The 19,849-nt window shown below is 40.8% G+C and overlaps 1 protein-coding gene across 12 annotated transcripts in view; it reads left to right on the top strand.

Moving 5' to 3' along the window:
* The window catches only part of TMEM164 (transmembrane protein 164), a 217,019-nt gene that overhangs the window by 29,644 nt on the left and 167,526 nt on the right, over positions 1–19,849 (top strand). Inside the window, exon 4 of one of the 12 annotated variants that reach the window (XM_059679723.1) lies at positions 7,398–9,347. The exons of the other annotated variants lie outside the window; for them this stretch is intronic. Coding sequence (XP_059535706.1) covers positions 7,398–7,454 — 57 coding nt within the window. The 3' untranslated portion in view covers positions 7,455–9,347. Of the gene's footprint in view, positions 1–7,397; positions 9,348–19,849 lie in introns of those variants that run through there. 12 annotated transcript variants of the gene reach the window in all.

Genomic DNA, 19,849 nt, shown 5'->3' with positions numbered 1-19,849 from the left:
AGTTAGCTCCTTACCCATATTAGAAATACTTGCTTTCTTGTCCTAGCTGGTTTGGCTCAGTGTATGGAGGATCAGCCCACGGATTGAAGGGTCCTGGGTTCGATTCCAGTCAAGGCCACATACCTCAGTTGCAGGCGCAATCCCTGACCCTGGTTGCGGCACGTGCAGGAGGTCTCTCTCAATGTTTCTTTTTCTCTGTCTCTCCCCCTCCCTTCAACTCTAAAAATCAATGGAAAAATATCCTCTGGTGAAGATTAACAAAAACATTCTTTCTTAAAGTGGCTGTTATTTACTTTCAGGCTTTGTAGTCTCAAAAAGTATTTCTAAAGATCAAATAAAGATAGGAAGGTAACAGGCTACTTAAATATAGGATGCTCATATTTTATTGCTTGCTATAGGTTAGAATGACTAGAATTGATGTTCTATTTTGCAAGAGGGCTTAAATCTAAACAGTAAGTTGTACGTTCAGCGTTTATCTCCCCTCAGAGTTTAAGAACAGGTATATACATAATTCGATTTAGTCTAGTTTACATTTTAGTGATCTGTTTGTCATAAAAAAGCAACTTATAACACTTAAGGTTAATAATCTGTTAAATCTATGTGGTGCTACAGTTAGATTACTAGCTTTAATCTTAAAAATATTTGTACGTGATTGTTGGGGTGTGTATATTCTTCAACCTAGAGGCCCTTATTTTGTATGGCATGTATATCAGCTTGTATCATGCAGGGCTCTTGGGGCTGCCCCTAAAGCCAGGCTCTTGTCTCTTCTGCCCATTCAGATTAGTTACTACCAGTAGGAGGAACAAAATCATTGACCTGGGGACAGGAAGGAGACGCCCTGACAGGTGGGCTATGATGGCAGCAATGGGTGGCACATAGTGCTGTACAGGTATTAGCCTCCTGCTCACCAGTTCCAGATTTAAGCCTTGGGATACTCATCATTTATGAGTCACCAAGTCAGTTTGCCCAGCAGTGTTGCCGCACAGCAGGAGTTAAAATCCTGGTGGTATCAAAACCCAAGAAGAACATCCTGTTCTTTAAAAAATTTTTTTTAATTGATTTTTAGAGAGAGAGGGAGGGAGATGGAGAGAGAGAGAGAAACATTGATGTGAGAGCAGAACATTGATTGATTGGCTGCCTCTTGCACACACTCTACCGGGGGGATTGATCCTGCAACCCTAGCATGTGCCCTGACCAGGAGTTGAACCAGCAACCTTTCAGTGCAAGAAACAACACCCAACCAACTGAGCCACACTGGTTAGGGCTGAACATCCTGTTCTTTAGCTACCAATCCTGTACCACAACCTGATTTTATCTTATTTTAACCCGGGTCTAGGTAAGCCCATATGAGTGTATGCTGTGACCATGAATATCCTGGATTTAAGAAATCAGTGAGTGAATTGAGGCCACACAGTGGCAGTAGTCTTGTGGGATTTTTAAAATTATTGCTCAGTCATTTGATGAAATGGCACCAGCATTTTATCTGGCTATATCGCAAGCACTAATTTGGATATCCTGCTGGTTTTCTGACTTTCACTCTTTTCTTCACATGATTGTTTACATTCCCATTCTCATTTTCACTTGTGGCTTCAGAAGGAGTACTAAAATCCGTAGCTTCATACATGTAGTACCTACTTCTCTCCTTCATTTCAGGAACTAGCCCCCTTTATTTCTCTTTTTCTAGCTTTGTTTAAGGCATGGGAGTCAGACAGATCTCTGAAACTAATTTCTGTCACTCATGAGCTGTGTGCCTTTAAGCAAGTCATGTAATCACTGTCACCCTGTTTTTATTTATAAAATGCAGCTAAGAATTCTATCTATCTCATCACATTATGGAGAGAATGAACTGAGTTAATATTTGTGAAACCATGCGAAAAGTACTTGGTACATACTAGTAGTAAGTGTTCAAAAATATTAGTTACTGTCTTCCTCCTTCCTCCCAAGAACTGGAGCCAATGGCAAAAGCCTTTCTTTTAATACCTCACTGCAGCTCTCTGTTAGTAGTTTGCCCCAAGGGGCTAAGGTTTGCCTTTTGATGATGAAGAGTAGCTGTCAAGAACTCTGGATTTCATTCTCACCGGAAGCGTGAAGTTGTTGACTTGCTGCCAGTTAAAGAGTTGGTAAGATTGGGGCAGACATCTCCAGAGAAAGGGTGTGTGCTTCTGGTAATTTCTCTGTAGACAGAAGGGTATGTGGATAATGAGCTGTAGATTGGGTGTGAGAGTTCACTGCCCAGCCGTAGGGAAAACATGGGTGAGCTTGAGATGGCTTGGAGTCCAATACTTGGAACCTTGGATCTCTTGGTGATAAGCCTGTTAACTATTTCTCCACAGTAATAATAACACCTTATATTTATTTCCCTCTTACTTTGTACCAGGCCCTTGTTTACCGGTAAGTGCTTTGCTTATACTAACTCATTTAATCCTCATAAAAATTCTAGAAGGTAGGGTACAGAACTTGTCCAAAGTAGCTTGCCCAAAGTCCCATAGCTAGTGGTAGAGTTGGGTTACAGCCGTGGGCAAACTATGGCCTGCAGGCCGGATCCGGCCCATTTGAAATGAATAAAACTATTGAAATAAAAGACTGTACCCTTTTATGTAATGATGTTTACTTTGAATTTATATTAGTTTACACAAACACTCCATCCATGCTTTTGTTCTGGCCCTCCCGTCCACTTTAAGAACCCATTGTGGCCCTCGAGTCAAAAAGTTTGCCCACCCCTGGTTTAGAAACTAGGCAGTCTGATATCAGAGCCCAAGGGCTTAACCAACTACCCTGTATAGTCTTTTGTAGTTTTTTTTTCCCTTTTTAAAACATATATGTTGTAATTGTTAGTTGCACATTTCCAAAAATACAATGATTTTTGTTCATTATTTTTGTATCTAGCAACCTGGCTAAATGCTTTTAAGTTAATTATAGTTAATTTATCTGAGGATTGTTTGGGTTCTCTATGTTGATGTTCTTAATCTGCAAGTGAGACCTTTGTCTCTTCCTTTGCAGCGATTGTAATTTTTAAATCTTTTTTTTATTAAGTTTATTTGGGTGACATTGGTTAATACGATTATATAGGTTTCAAGTGTACATTTCTATGATACATGGTCTGTATATTGCATTGTGTGCTCACCAACGAAAGTCAAATAATCATTTGTCACCATATATTTGACCCCTTTTACCCTTTAATGTCCCCCCTCTGGTAACCACTATACTGATTGATATCTATGAGTTTTTGTTTGTTTTTCTTATTTGTGCATTTGTTGCTTTCAGTTTTATATCCCACATATGAGTGAAAACATAATGGTACTTAAATTTTTCTGTCTGACTTATTTAGCTTACATGATATTCTTAAGGTCCATCAATGTTGTTGCAAATGGCAGTATTTAGTCTTGTCTTATGGCTGAGTAGTATGCTATTGCATACATGCACCATGTCTTTATCCAGTAATCTAGCAAAGGACATTTTGGTTGTTTCCATATCTTGGTCACCGTGAATAATGCTGCAGTTATCATAGGGATACATATAAATGTTTTCAAAATGTTCTGGTTGCTACCCAGAAGAAGGGTTGCTGGGTTCTAGTTAAGATTTATAGTATAACTAGAGACCTGATGCATGAATTCATGCACGGGTGGGGTCCCTTGGCCTGGCCAGCGATCAGGCTGATTGGGGCAGCAGGAGGTTGGCCACTGGCCGATTGGGGCCGGCCGACCGGGGGGAGGGGCTGTGGGAGGTTGGCTGGCCAGCCAGGGGAGGGATTGCAGGAGGTTGGCCAGTGGCTGGGGGGGAGGGGCTGCAGGATGTTGGCCAGCTGGGGGGAGGGGCCATGGGAGGTTGGCCAGCTGCAGAGTTTAGCTGTGGGAGCACACTGACCACCAGGGGGCAGCTCCTGCATTGAGCATCTGTCCCCTGGTGGTCAGTGCATGTCATAGCAACTGGTCGACCAGTCATTCCACTCCTTCAGTTGTTCGGTTGCTTAGACTTTTATATATAAACTAGGGGCCCAGTGCACAAATTCGTGCACCTTGAAAGGAACTGTGGGCCATGAGGCTGCGGTGGGCACAGGGGCGGGTCTCTGCCCATCCTCCATGCCCCTGCCCAGCCCTTCCCACCATGGCTCCTGATCCCTTGTCTGCCGGCAGCCCCGCTCCCACCACCGCTGCTCGCATGTGCCAAAGGCGCCAGCCCCAATCGTCCCTCAGGAGCAGGGGGAGGTGGAGAAGCCCTGAGGGACGATCTGGGCCAGCAGCTACCACTTGCACCATCTGATAGCACTGAGCCATCAGGGCCAGTGCCAGGTGCTGGCAACGAGTGTGAGCAGGGCTGGCGCCAGGAGCAGGTGTGAGTGCCAGGCAGGACTACTTCGCGCAGGAGCAAATAATTTTGAGTAACCACCAGAGTCTTGCCCCAATGACAGCAACTGGTGCCCTGCCTTGGTCTGGCGCCCCCGCTCACCTGCTCCACCATCCCGCCGCGGCCAATGCCCACCATGTTCCACACACGCCTCCTGGTGGTCAGCGCACATCATAGCGACTGGTTGTTTTGTTGTTCAGTTGTTCCACCGTTCTGTCTACTTGCATATTAGCCTCTTATTATATAAGATGTTTAATAGGAGTGGCAATAGTGGTTATCCTTATCTTGTTCCCTGTGTTAAAGGATATGCTTCCAGTGTTTGACCATTAAGTCTGATGTTTGCTTTAGAGTTTTTGGTTGATATCCTTTATCAGACTATAGAAGTTCTCTTCTATTCTGAGTTTGCTAAGTTGTTTTTTAAAATCATTTGAATGGATATTGAATTTTATCAAATGCTTTTTTCATCTATTGAAATGATCACATTGCTTTTGTTCTTTAATTTTTCAAAGTGGTATATTACATCAATTGCTTTTTAAATATTAAACCAACCTAACATTGCTGGAATCTTATTGCCTTGGTCATGGAATCCATTAGCTTTCTTATTCTTGAATGTGCTTTGTTAGTATTTGATTTGGTGTTTTTCAGCTATATTCATGAATGAATCTGGCTCTAGTTTTCATTTTCATATTGTGTCTTCATGTTTTGGTATTAAATTTATGCTAGCTTCATAAAAAGTGTTGAGTAGTGCTTCCTCTTTTTCTAAACTCTGGAATAGTTTGCATGAGATTGGAGTTACTTGTTTCATGAATGCTTGCTAGCACCTGTTGATAAAACTATCTGGACTTTTATGTTTTTTGGAGGGGGAAAGATTTTGGACTACTGATTCAGCTTCTTTGATGATGATAGGAATTTTCAAGTATTCTATTTATTTTTAAATCAGTGTTTATGGTTTTTTAGGAATGTGACTATTTTATCTAAATTTTCAAATTTATTGGTTTCAAATTGGTAAATCTTACCTAAAGAAACTGCAGAAAATGCTACAAACTGCAAAAACCCCCACTAATTTGAAAAGATATATGCACCCAATTGTTCATTGCAACATTATTTACAATAGCCAACATATGGAAACAAACCCAAGTGTCTATCTGTGGATGAATAGATAAAGAAATTGTGCTATATGTATATACAGCAAAATAAAATCTTGCCATTTGAGACACCTTGGATGAACCCTGAAGGCATTATGGTAAGTGTAAGTCAGAGAAAGATAAATACCATATGATCTCTCCTATATGTGTAATCTTAAAAAAGAAACAAAACCATTTAAGCTCAAAGATATAGAGAACAGATTAGTGGTTGCCAGAGGTGAGCATGTGTGTGTGTGTTGGGGAGGGGGGGGGAGTGGGTAGGTGTAATGGGTGAACTGTTTTTGTTTATGTTCAGTTTAAATAAAAGACTTTTTCAATAGAAAAACTACAGATATTAAAAAGATGTTTTCTGCCCTAACCGGTTTGGCTCAGTGGATAGAGCATCGGCCTGCGGACTGAAGGGTCCCAGGTTCGATTCCGGTCAAGGGCATGTACCTTGGTTGTGGGAGCATCCCCAGTAGGGAGTGTGCAGGAGGCAGCTGATCGATGTTTCTAACTATCTCTCTTCCTTCCTCTCTGTAAAAAAACAATAAAATATATTTTAAAAATTCCTTAAGTTAAAAAAAAGATGTTTTCATCCATAATATCACTTATTTTTAACAAACAACCTCACCAGAATTTTATAAGCTTTATTTATCATTTATAGGAAGCTATTTGGGATTTTTAATCCTTCCTGTAGTATGTTAGTTTTTTTATTTTGTTAATTTCTGCTACTTTAAAATTTTTTATCCTTCATATTGAGTTTCATTGCTTGTTCTCTTTTCCAAATTAAGTTAGATGCTTTATTCACTTATTTTCAGACTTTCTTGTTTCACTATGAGCATTAAAGGCTAATAATTTTGTGCTTCCCACTGCTTTGGCTAGATCCCACAGATTTTGATGTGTAGTATTTTGTTATGTTGTTTAGTTCCAAGTATTTTGTCATTGCCACTGAAATTTCTTAACCCCTGGCTGTTTAGAAGGATTTTTAAAAATTCTAAACATTTCTTTAGTTATCCTTTTGTCATCAATTTCCAACTTAATAACATTGTGATCAGAGAATGTGATATGTGTAATCTGTTTCTGAAATTTGTTGAGACTTGCATTGTAGCCCAGCATGAGACCAAGGTCCACTAAGTCAACCTTGTTAATTTTGCTGCTCTTTGACAACCCTACACATTTTTTTGGTCTGCTTACTTTTATCAATTATTGGGAGAGTTGTTCAAATTTACTATCACAAAAGTGGATTTATCTATTTCTTTTTTTAGTACTGTCTACTATTACTTTATATATTTTGAAGCTATGTTACTAGGTGTAGTAAGTTACTTTTTTACACTTCTTTGTTATATCCATTGGTCAAATGTTCAATATAGGAGTTCCCATTGCACTTTAGCTTGTAGATAGATTAGTAAGGATGACTTGGTGAAAGCAAAAATCCCTCTAGGTGGCCTGGGTAAATTGGGTTTTGAGCTCCAGGGAAGAAACACATTTAAAATCAGAATTGCACCTTCCCGGTTATAGAATTAAATTCTTAAAGCAATTTGACTTTGCCAAACAAAATTATCACCCTTGTATCCTCAAGTGCCAGAGGCTTTTGTCGTCATTAAAGCAATTTTGAAAAGCTGTATTTCCTTTGGGTTGGGTGAGAGGTTGGGATGGAGAGCTTTGTTTCTCTTGGGCCTTATGGACATTACTGTTGGTTAGTCAGACAGGTTTTAGACCCTTAGGCATTCTTTTTTCTATTGCCAAGCATTTTCTGTGGGACTTGGCCCAAAGCCCATTAGCTCTCTGCCTTTTAGATTCAATGACTGTAATTATGTGGGTAGTGCTCATTCCCCTTCCAACTGACAGGGGTTAGGTGTGCAGAAATTGATATAATAGTTGCATAGGGGTTCTAAATAATTCATCAACTCCTTGCTCACTCTGCAGAAAGAAAATAAAGGCTGTAGGAGACAAGTGCTCGCAAGGACCAAGCAACAGAAATGATGGCAACGACTACACCTTTTATTACATTTTCAAATAGAATCAGACTACATGATGCTGGAAGTCATAAAGAGAGACAAATTATATTTGGTCACATTTGGGTGGGAATGGAGCTTTTTAGCTCCAGCTCTTGAGCCTATGTGGTACTGTGAAATCTCATTTTCAGGCTCTGTCAGGGCAGCTCCTGATTCTGATTGTATCTCCTAAATAAGTGCACAGATCTGGTCCTCTTGGCTAGTGCCTCCATCTCTCCCATAGAGTTTCAAAGAAGCCATTCAGGCGAGCTATTTAGGACCCCTGTTTCTGGGTGCCCTTTCCTTTAAATGTAGCAACAGTCATATTTCTCCCTCTGCATTTTCAAAAATAAACCATTACTTTTTGAATTTAGAAATAACATATGATCATAAGTTTAAAAATCATAAAAATATAGGAAAGAAAAAGATCCTGGGAATCCATCTCCCTGTCCTCATTCTCTTCTTTTTAAAGACCTGGCTAATTTTAAAGAATCTGTCCTCCCCACCCTCTGATTCTTCTTCAATTTTTCTTTTCTCACAAAAGTATAGTGCAAAAGAAATTCCAACCTAATGGTGGGAGAAGTAGGGGTTCTAGATTTTACAGAAAATGGCTGCATAAAATAAAGGTCAGAGTTTGAAGGAACTGGATTTGGAGATACCAATTATTCATCCTTATTTACAAATGGATAAATTATAAGGCAGGAAATAAGACTTTAGGTCCCCATACCCTGATCCAGCTGTGTTTGTGTCTGTCAGTGGGACGGGTGAGTAAGAGGCACAGACCAAATCAGACTATTTTTTGTGAAACTGCTTTGTAAACAATAACATGCCCCACAAATATGAGATTAGCATTACTATTGGTGCTGGCTGTGGGTGTGGTCTCATGTGTTTGTCTGAACAGTTTGTTAGTATCTGTTAGGCCACTGCACAAGGAACTGGCAAAATGGTATCCTGTGCCTCGGTTGTACTTCTGTTTTACAATTCCAGAAGTTTATTTATTTGCCCTTATTAGCTTAATGTGCACCACAGCAAAAGGGTAGGAAAGCAAAACTCAACCTTAGAAGAAAGAGCAGAACAAGTGTAACTTATTACTGATATACAGTACATAGTTAAATAACCCACCTGATTTAGGCAACTGAAGATGCTTATTCTCATTAATTACCTAGTAGTGCCTTAAATACAATGAAGTGGGTGATAGCACTCCATAAACTGTAAAGCTGGGTAATAATGCAAAGGATTGTTGTCATCCTGACTAGACAGATTGGCTGTCACCCAGCAGCTTAGCTGTGATATGCTTCCAGGCAGTTCCACAGGGGTCTTATAAGCTCCTTTCCAGTGCAGGTGCTAAAAAGTGCCACAGAAATACAGTCTCCTGATAACTGTAAAAGCCAGGCAGCTAAATGTAACAAGACATTTGTCAAGAAGATGGAAGATAATGATCAATTTTTGGTAGACAGATAGTTGCCTGCTGAAACAAAGCCTGTATTGAACTATTTTGGAGTGGGAAGAAGCATTGCTATGACAACAAATTACTTATATTTGATTTAGAAGAAGGAGAGCTGTGCAGCTTAATGATTCAGAAACCTTATGAGAACAATTGTTGGCGCTGGGTATATGTTAAAATATAAAACGTTAAGTATGATCTGTTAAATAATTGAGCACCTCAGTGTGTTATGTATCCTCTCTCTTGAACCAATAAAATACAATATAAATACTTGCAAATTGTTCTGTTTTATAATGTGCCCCAAATGAAATTCACAGCTTTAATTTGCTGAGATAAAAAAAAAATTCATGTGTTTTAAAATGAAGCAAAAGAGAGACATATTTACTGTATTTTTTATTCCATCCAGACTTGGAATTATGATAGTTTGGAGTTTTTCATTCTGGAGATGATTGATTGAACTTTGTGATGGGTAGTGTGTTTATTTGAAAGGAAACTACTCTTCAGACCATTTCCACCCTTTCACTGTGTTTATGCCTGAGAGAATGAATAAACAATGGTTTGTGGATCTGGTCATTCACAGTGCATCTGGGAAAGTAGGCCTGAGGCAGGTGGTGAAGGCATGAAGAACCAGGAGAAAGCCTGTGCATAGAAACGCAGGCTTTCTCTTAGAGACAGCTTTTTTCCTTCCTAAGGATCAAACCAAACAGATGGCCCATATTCCCTGGAGATAGGTTTTAGGGTCTTCTTGACCAGGTTCTATAGGTGGGTAGATATAGGGGGCTCCTTGAGGGCTCTTGAGATAGAAGCTTCAAATACTTTTTATTCCCTTATTTTGTGCTTTTCCCTGCCCCCCTCCTCCCCCTTAACCCAAGGTCATTTTCCTGTGTACTTCTAGAACTGGAAAGTAAAGTAGGAGATAGGGAAAAGATGGAAAATGAGAATTGACTTCCAGAAGAGAGGAATACGACCCTAAACTTTAAAAATGTCTCTCCAGGCAAAAGCCACAAATTTGCATAAGGCCTTCCCCTTTCTTTGGAGGGAAAAATTTGATTGGTTATTACTGCAGGGAGGAGACCATTACTTAGAGTTTATTCAGAGGAGGAAGTTTGAAAACAATAAGCCAAATCTTAAGCTCATCTTCCCCTTCAAATGAGGAGTGGCCCAGAATCACAGCTGTTGATGAATCACAGATTTGGCCTGGCATACAGTTTAAATTCCATCTTCTTAAATGATCTGGTGTTCTGTGGGCATCATGCCTGATCATGTTCCACTCTACTCGAGACTTCTAATGCTCAGTTACAAAATAATGTCTGAAGTTGTTAGCCTGTTCCTTGCCCGTCACAATGTGGAAATAGACCTTTTAGAAAAAGGTTGCAAAAGGCACACATACTCATTATAGAATATTTGGAAAATACAATGGTTGCCAAACTTTTTCTGTAAAGGGCCAGATAATAAATAGTTTTGTCCTTGTGGACCACATTGTCTCTGTCACTACTCAAATCTGCCATTGTAGCACAAAATCAGCCATGGACAATGACAGTATGGTAAAGATTGTGTGTTTGTGTTCCAATAAAACTTTATATACCAACCGGTTATATACGGACCACATTTGGTTTGTGGACTATAGTTTGCTGAGCCCTGTTACAGAGAATAAAACTCACCCATAATCTGGTTACCAAAATGTTAACATTTTTGCTTATTTTCTTCCTTCTAATGCAAATTGTTTTAAATGATTGTGACTATATAGTGTATGCTACCAATTTTGTGCCCTGATTGTTTTTTCACTTGTCCTCATAAACATTTTACATGTCATTTAAAACTTACCAGAAGCATAATTCTTAATGGCTATATATTACTCTATCCTATAACATTATAATTTACCCAATCATTTCCTGTTGTTTTTTTCATTGCAAAAAACTGCTTTGCACACAAATCTTTGTATTTCAGATTATTTTGTAGGCTATTTTCCTTGAAGTGCAATTATCAAGTTAGGGGGTATGAATGTTTTTAAGGAGATTAATACTGCCTTTCCAGAAAGATGGTACCCATTTACATGCCCACCAGCAGTGTAGAAGAGAGCCTGTTCCACTTCCTTGTTGCCAACAGATATTCTCCCAAAAGCAATTTTTTATTTTTATTTATTTTTTAAATATATCTTTATTGATTTCAGGGAGGAAAAGGAGATAGTAATATCAATGATGAGAGAGAATCATTGTCTGCCTCCTGCACATCCTCTACTGGGGATCAAGCCCGCAACCCAGGCATGTGCCCTTGACCGTAATCGAACCTGGGACCCTTCAGTCCACAGGATGATGCTCTATTCACTGAGCAAAACCAGTTAGGGCCCTAAAGCAATTTCTTAAATGACATCTAAGTTAATATGTAATTACTTGATTATTAGGATGTTTGGAAAAAATTCAAATGTTTGTTAATCATTTGTCATATTTCTTCTTTGGCTTACTTGCTCATAAATGTATACTGGGCCCTAAATCTCTCTCCATTTTGCTCATGCAGTTTTCCTTTTTCATTCTTTGAGTTCCTTGTGTCAAACTTCTCATCCTCTAGGGCAGGGGTGGGAAAGATCCGGCTAGCCGCATAAGGCCCCCAAAATCATTTGGTCTGACCCTGCCAAGGCATTAAGGGTGATCTAATTAAATGTTTGACCAAATATAGCGAGCTAATTTTTAAATTGATTATTTTGTATGGCCTGCAAATGATGTCATAAATATCCAAATGACCCTTGGCAGAAAAAAGGTTCCCCATCCCTGGGCTAGGGCCTGGTCCAGATCTGAATTCATCTTCCTGTCCATGCAGTCCTCCCTTGTTCTTCCCACTCATCTGACCTCTCTGCCCATAATACCTCTCTGCTGGTCTTTATCTCTTTCTGCCCTTTTTATAGTTTTCTGTGTGGAGGCTTTCTTCCCAGGGCAGGGACTCTGAATCATGTTAATCTGTATTGGCTGCTAGAACCTAGCAGAAAGCTTAGTACACAGTGACCTGACCTAGTGTATTAGTGCTTTGTTGAAAGGTTCCTGAGGTCTGCTGCATGTGATTTTTTTTAAAAAAATATGTTGTAGTTACCTGTCATTACAGAACTGGTTGGGATCACAGATAAGAATGTTTTGATGGCTACTTAAAATGGGCTGTTTCCCTAAGTCCTATACATTTTTTTGTGTGAAATCTTGATTCCAAACTTTTCCAAGTAATGATAAACGACTGTTTAGCACATATTACACCACTCCTCTCGCATTTATTGTATAGCACTGCCTTGTCCTATAGAAGTTTCTGTGATGATGAAAATGTTTATATCTTTGCTCTCAGTACAGTAGCCAGGAGCCCGTTGTGGCTACTGTGCACTTGATAGGTGGTTACTGCAACTGAGGAAGTTATTTTTTTTCATCCTGCCTTTTCTTTTTATGATTTATTTTTATTTCAGAGAGGAAGGGAAAGTGGAGAGAGATAGAATCATCAATGATGAGAGAGAACCATTCATCGGCTGCCTCCTGCACGCCTCCTACTGGGGATTGAGCCCACAACCTGGGCATGTGTCCTTGACCGGAATCGAACCTGGGACCCTTCAGTCCACAGGCCGACACTCTATCCACTGAGCTAAACCAGCTAAGGCAGGATGTGATTTTTTTATTAAAAAATTTTAAATGCTTTAAATTGAAATAGCCACAAGTAGTAGTGGCTATTATAGCAGATAGTACAGGGTCATATAAAATATTTAAATGCATAGTTCCTTTTTATGGCTAAGAGAAGGTTGGTATTTGTAGCAATCTACAGTAACACTGACATTGTGTCTGGCTAGAATTTTGTAGAGGCAGTCAAGATCCTGGTAGAACCATGGAGAAAGAGGAAGCTGTGTTTGGTTCAAAATGGAAAACTGCCTCCATTGAAAGGTGTGTGTTATAAGAGGGAGATCATGCCAGATTGGTATGGTGCAGGCAGAGTGTGACAAACTGGAATACTAAGAGGAGACATTTGGACTTCATTTGGTTGGTAATAGGGAACCATTAAAAATTCATGAGAAGAGGAGTGATGGATGAGAGTGGTGTTGTAAGATCACCTCTGCAATGGGTGAACAAGCTGCTGGTGAGGGGATGTGAGTTATTGGCCCCTCCTTTATTGGAAAGTGCCTGGGCATAATGATTCACCAACTCTATCAAAATACAGTCACATCAGAAAACACAAATTATTTATTTTTGCATTGGCTTCCAGTTATTGTGTGCCTTCCTGAGGCTCAGATACCCAGCCTGAGTATACCCAGCCTGAGTTGGGAGGTGGGAGAGAATGGCCACCATTGATGGGAGGCAGGCTGGTCAGTGCTGTGTAGCCACAGACAGAATTGCCGTCTGTGGCCCTGGTACCTTGAAAGTGTGTCTTGGATGGCTCTCTGATTCTTCAGAAACAACTTGGAAGCCCACCCATTCATTTTGTTCCCACTTGCCTGATTCCTTTAAGGGCCAGTTGAAAATTATGAGTAGCTACTAATAATACAATTATGATTCCAACTATCAGTATAAATCACAGAAATGTTCATGAGACAAATATTCATATAATTAGATTTATATATGAAGTTATTTTATATGTTAATGACTGTGTAGAGGATAACTATTCATTTTTTAATATACTAGTCAACCTAATATTCCAAGTTCATTTGTACTTTAAATAAAAACAAAATAAACTTGGTGATTTTTTTTTAACAAGTTAAACATTTATGTTTCTTTCTTCTATATGCTCCTTACTGTCCCTACCCTGTCCCTAATTACATTGGTTATATTTCCATAACCCACTTGTGACCTTAGCACATGGGCTTAATAATTAACTGTTACAGTTCTAAAGATCTGCCTCTGGACTCATTTTAAAGAAAAAGAAAAACACTATCAAAGAGGCTCTCCCTCTTTTAATTATCCCCAACAAGCCCAGGTCGCCCAGACACTCCCATTTTCTACCCTACCTGAACTCTCAACCCCTAGGACCAACTTGGCTCAGGGAAACAGTCTAACTCAGAAACAACCTTCCTTTTGGGAAAACACATTCTAGTTAAGATATACCTAGAAGTCTTCAGATACCGTAGACTTGGGTGGGACCTTGGGAGACCAACAGTTAAATCACCATGTGTCAGGAGGACTTGCAGTTGAGAACAGAATGACCCTTCCACTTTAATGACAATTAACAGAGGCCAGTAGCTAAGAGAAAAGGTGGTCTTGTGTGGGCTTCCTGCTCTTGAGATACAGTTAGAATAACTGTGAGTAGCCTTTCTCTCAGCATAGTGAAATAGCTTTCACTGTTGCCCAATTAAAGGACAGAGAAAAGTTCCTGTCTTGAGTTGCCATTTGGGGGAAAGGAGAAATTTTTTTTTTAAAAAAATGCTTATTTGACTTATACACTTAAGATTTTTATAAACATCAATGATGTTTTGGTTTCTGTACTGCTCATGGAGGTGGCATAGTTTAAGGATTATTGTTTCTGCCAGTTGTTAGCTATTTGAGCTTGGGTGAGGATTTTTGAGCTTCATTTGACTTATCTGTAAAATGGGAGTAATATTGCTTACCATGCATGGTTTTTGTGAGGATTAGAGTGTCTGTACAGTGCATTTCCTAGGATATAGTACAAATTATTATTAAAGCACTCCATTTATGTTTGTGATAACCTTGAAGTTAAGCCTGATGATTCAATATCCTTTTTCCTCATTCCTCATCATGTTTGCTGTTGCCTTCCTGAAGCTTCATATCCTCGGAGTAAGAGGCAGTGGGTGTGACAGATTTAATAAACAAGATTTTCTTGTTGAAAAGGGTTCTTAGGTACCAGGTGAGTGAGGAAAGCTCTAGAACTGCCTTTGCTAAGGAAACCTAAGGTAATTGCCACCTGTCTTAGAGGTTTCTGCTCTGTATGAAGAGGGGTGGAGATTGATGACAGCACCTCTTCCTGGCTTATTCAAGAGTAAGTTTGTGGGAAAATGGCACCTCTATTTTTTGCAGTTGAGTGGGTAGGTAGTGGAGGATATTGCTTTTGAGTCAGGAAAACCTTGTGTTCCATACTTGAGGGTCATGGTCTCTTTACCTTGATTTGGATGCTCTGTTGGCTTGGCTCTAAAGAAAGCTTTCTGGTTGATCTCTTGATCTTAAGAAATAACATTGGAAATCAGCTATCATATAACTTTCCAAAGAAAACTAGCTTTCACTTAGTGGAGTTGTGTTCTGGGGAGTCAGTGGGTCTAGATTTTAACTTTCTGTACTGCTTGGGCTAGAATTTCTGAGAGTGATACATGTGGTATGTGGATTGAGGGGTCAGGGGTGACTCAGAGAGAGAGAGTTGTATAGCAGTTACATTAAAATCCCTGAGCAAGGCTGAGGGAGTTTCCATGTCTACTGCCCTAACAGGGGACCCTAGCAAATAAGAGCATGCTAGATTATTGTGACCAGCTCAAAGAGATTATTCATAGATATCAGAATTAAATGTTAAGAGGATGTCCCTGTAAGAGCCACCAATGTTCTCTCCTTCAAATTTACTCATCTCTTTCTGTCTTTTTTTAAATAGATTTTTTATTGATTAAGATATTACATATGTGTCCTTATCCCCACGTTACCCCCTACCTCCCTCACCCCCCCCCACTCATGTCCTCACCCCTCCCCCCCCCCCGTTGTCCGTATCCATTGGTTAGGCCTATATGCTTGCATATAAGTCCTTTGGTTGATCTTTCCCCCTTACCCCCACCCGCCCCTACCTTCCCTCCAAGGCCCGACAGTCCAATCAATGCCTCTCCGTCTCTGGATCAGTCCTTGTTCATCAGTTTATGTTGTTCATTATATTCCACAAATCAGTGAGATCATGTGGTATTTATCCTTCTCTGATTGGCTTATTTCACTTAGCATAATGCTCTCCAGTTCCATGCATGCTGTGGCAAATGGTAAGAGTTCCTTTTTCTTCTTCCTCTTCTTAAAGAATACCTTTTAGCATTTCATATAATGCTGGTTTGGTGGTGATGAACTCCTTTAGCTTTTTCTTATCTGTGAAGCTCTTTATCTGATCTATTCTGAATGATAGCTTTGCTGGATAAAGTAATCTTGGTTGTAGGTTCTTGCTATTCATCACTTTGAATATTTCTTGCCACTCTCTTCTGGCCTGCATGGTTTCTGTTGAGAAATCAGCTGACAGTCGTATGGGTACTCCCTTGTAGGTAACTGACTGTCTTTCTCTTGCTGCTTTTAAGATTCTCTCTTTGTCTTTTGCTCTTGGCATTTTAATTATGATGTGTCTTGGTGTGGTCCTCTTTGGATTCCTTTTGCTTGGGGTTCTGTGCGCTTCCTGGACTTGTAAGTCTATTTCTTTGACCAGGTAGGGGAAGTTTTCTGTCATTATTTCTTCAAATAGGTTTTCAATATCTTGCTGTCTCTCTTCTTCTGGCACCCCCATAATCCGGATGTTGGTACGCTTGAGGTTGTCCCAGAGGCTCCTTACATTATCTTCATATTTTTAGATTCTTTTTTCTTTTTGCTTTTCCGGTTGGGTGCTTTTTGCCTCTTCATATTTCAAATCTTTGACTTGATTCTTGTGATCCTTTAGTCTGCTGTTGGATCTCTGTATAATATTCTTTATTTCAGTCAGTGTATGCTTAATTTCTAGTTGGTCTTTTTTCATATCCTCGAGAGTCTCACTAGATTTATTGAGGATCTCACTAAATTTATCGGAGGTTTCTAGAAAATTCTTTTTTTTTAATTAAATCTTTATTGTTCAGATTATTACATTTGTTCCTTTTTTTCCCCCCCATAACTCCCCTCCTCCCAGTTCCCGCCCCACCCTCCGCCCTCACTCCCCACCCACTGTCCTCATCCATAGGTGCACGATTTTTGTCCAGTCTCTTCCCACATCTCCCACACCCCTTTCCCCCCCAAGAATAGTCAGTCCATTCCCTTTCTATGTCCCTGATTCTATTATAATCAACAGTTTATTCTGTTCATCAGATTATTTATTCACTTGATTCTTAGATTCACTTGTTGATAGATGCATATTTGTTGTTCATAATTTGTATCTCTACCTTTTTCTTCCTCTTCCTCTTCTTAAAGGATACCTTTCAGCATTTCATATAATCCTGGTTTGGTGGTGATGAACTCCTTTAGCTTTTCCTTATCTGTGAAGCTCTTTATCTGACCTTCAATTCTGAATGATAGCTTTGCTGGATAAAGTAATCTTGGTTGTAGGTTCTTGGTATTCATCACTTTGAATATTTCTTGCCACTCCCTTCTGGCCTGCAAAGTTTCTGTTGAGAAATCAGCTGACAGTCGTATGGGTATTCCCTTGTAGGTAACTGAGTTTCTTTCTCTTGCTGTTTTTAAGATTCTCTCTTTATCTTTTGCTCTTGGCATTTTAATTATGATGTGTCTTGGTGTGGTCCTCTTTGGATTCCTTTTGTTTGGGGTTCTCCGCGCTTCTTGGACCTGTAAGTCCATTTCTTTCACCAGGTGGGGGAAGTTTTCTGTCATTATTTCTTCAAATAGGTTTTCAATATCTTGCTCTCTCTCATCTTCTGGCACCCCTATAATTCTGATGTTGGTACGCTTGAAGCTGTCCCAGAGGCTCCTTACACTATCCTCGCATTTTTGGATTCTTTTTTCATTTTGCTTTTCCGGTTGGATGTTTTTTGCTTCTTCACATTTCAAATCATTGACTTGATTCTTGCGCTCCTCTGGTCTGCTGTCGGGCGTCTGTATAATATTCGTTATTTCAGTCTGTGTGTGCTTAATTTCTAGTTGGTTCCCCAATATAAGATCGAGGGTCTTATTAGTTTTCGTGTAGATCTCATTAAGTTTATCGGCAGCTTCTAAACAGTTCTTGAGAGACCTTAAAAGTGTGGTTCTGAACTCTATTTCTTCCATTGACAATTTTGTCCTGTTTCTTTGTCTCCGCATTTTGTTATGCTTCCTTGGTGCACCCCCTAGTGGTCTTTGTTCGCAGCCTTATAGATAAATCTTGATTGTTGTAGCTAATTCCAGGGAGGGTTTGGCCTCCAGGCCAAGTGGCTATGAGAATCAGCTGTGTCAGCAGTGAGAGAACTTCTGTCCTCTAGGGAGGTGCTAATCTAGCCTTTGCCTGAGGCTATCCGGCAAATGCCTCTGTGCAGGGCTTGGGTGGGGCGGGTTGCACAGGATCGACAGGGTGGGCCGGAGAGAGCAGTTATGGCGGCTCTCAGTCCTGTCCCAAGGGGCTCTGCCTCTCTGAGTCCCAGCACCCGCTGCAAAGCTGGGAGAGAAAGCTGCACTCGCTCTGACTGAAGCCAGACAGTCCCGCTTCTCCCGTTTGAGTCTGGGTCCCTAAAGACTCGCCCGGATCTGGTGCTCAGAGTCTGCGACTCCCTCCCGATTGAAAACAACAACCGCGCCCTCCGCCGCCAGCCCGCTCTGCGCACTCCGCACCTCAGAATTTGACTTCAGCACTGCGCCTCCTCTGAGTGTCCGTATGCGTTTCTCTTTCCTCCTAGTTGTAGGACTTCCACTCAGCCAGCGTTCCTGTGGTTCTGGGTGATGTCCCTTCCGTTTTTTGGTTTCACTTTTGAAGTAGTTGTTCAAAGCAGCAAACTCCGGCGTTAACCTATGCCGCCATCTTGGTTCTCCGAAAATTCTTGAAAAACCTTATAATCGTGGTTTTGAACTCTATATCCAGTAGTTTGCTTTCCTCCATTTCTGTCATTTGTGACCTGTTTCTTTGTCTCTGAATTTTGGCTGCTTCCCTGTGTTGATAGAGTGGCTTTGTGTGCTAGGCGTCCTATAGGGCCCAGTGTCTCAGCCTCCCCAGTTACCTGAGGTAGCCACTCTTGCTGCACCCCTTTGTGGGCTTTGTGCACAGTCTTGTTGTAGTTAAGCCTTGATTATTGTTGGTATCACTGGGAGGAATTGACCTCCAGGCCAATTGGCTGTGAGAATCAGCTATGTCTACAGTGGGAAAACTTCTGTGCTGAAGACACCCTTCTGGGGCAAGACTTGCTTCAGTGGGGCTTTGGTGCTCACTGAGTCTGCCCCCTGAGTGTGTCCCTTATGGATCTGAAGAGTTTTAATCTGGATGGTCCCACTCTGACCACTGGGTACACTGGCTCTTGGATCTAAGGAGGTGCTAATTTAGTCTCTGCCTGAGGTTACCCAGCAGGAGCTACGAGGAGATCTGCAGATTCCCCTTCCTTTTTTGGAGTTTGGAGGTACCCAGATGAGGCCCAGCTATGAAGCAATGCAAGCTGGTGTGGGGCCTTGGGCCTTCTCTCAGAAGTTCTGAGTCTGTCTGGCCCAGCTGTAATTTGTTAGGTAATTTTCAGATTGCAAAGGGCCAGGGCATTCATATGCAAAAGCCTCTACCACAGCCTGGGTGGTTCGGGATCTCAAGGAATCAACAGGGCGGAGCAAACAGCTATTGCAGATCCTCAGCCCTGCTCTAAGGGGCCGCGCGTCTCAGTGTCTAGTAATTTAATTGCTGCAAGCACCTCTGAGGGAAAGCGCCCTCAAGTTCCAAGTTCTGCCCGCTGCCAGACAGTCCAGTTTCTCCCCGTATGAGTCCTGGGTCCGCAGAGACTTCCCGGAACCGGAGTTCAGAGCAGTCGGGAGCTTGTGACTCCCTCCCGATTCAAAAAGACAGCCGTGTCCTAAGGTATCAGCCCCTTTCCACGCGCGCTCGAGCCTCCGTACCTTTGCACCTTACTTCCGTAGCTCCTGACTCTCAGTGTGCTTTTCTCTTTCCTTCTAGTTGTAGAATTTTCACTCAGCCAGCCTTCCTGTAGTTCTGGATGATGTCCGTTTTGTCTTTTTGTTGTATTTGTGAAGTTGTAGGAGGCAGCAAGTTCAGTGTTTACCTATGCCGCCATCTTGGTTTCTCCTCTTGCTATCTTTTTTTTAAGAATAAGAAGAAATATACACTTGAAAATTGCTTGTGATACAAATCTATATGTTAAATTC

The sequence above is a fragment of the Myotis daubentonii genome, chromosome X (assembly GCF_963259705.1).
Source record: "Myotis daubentonii chromosome X, mMyoDau2.1, whole genome shotgun sequence".
Lineage (NCBI taxonomy): Eukaryota > Metazoa > Chordata > Mammalia > Chiroptera > Vespertilionidae > Myotis > Myotis daubentonii.
The sequence above is the reverse complement of the archived record's forward strand: the minus strand, read 5'-3'. Positions and strand labels throughout refer to the sequence as shown.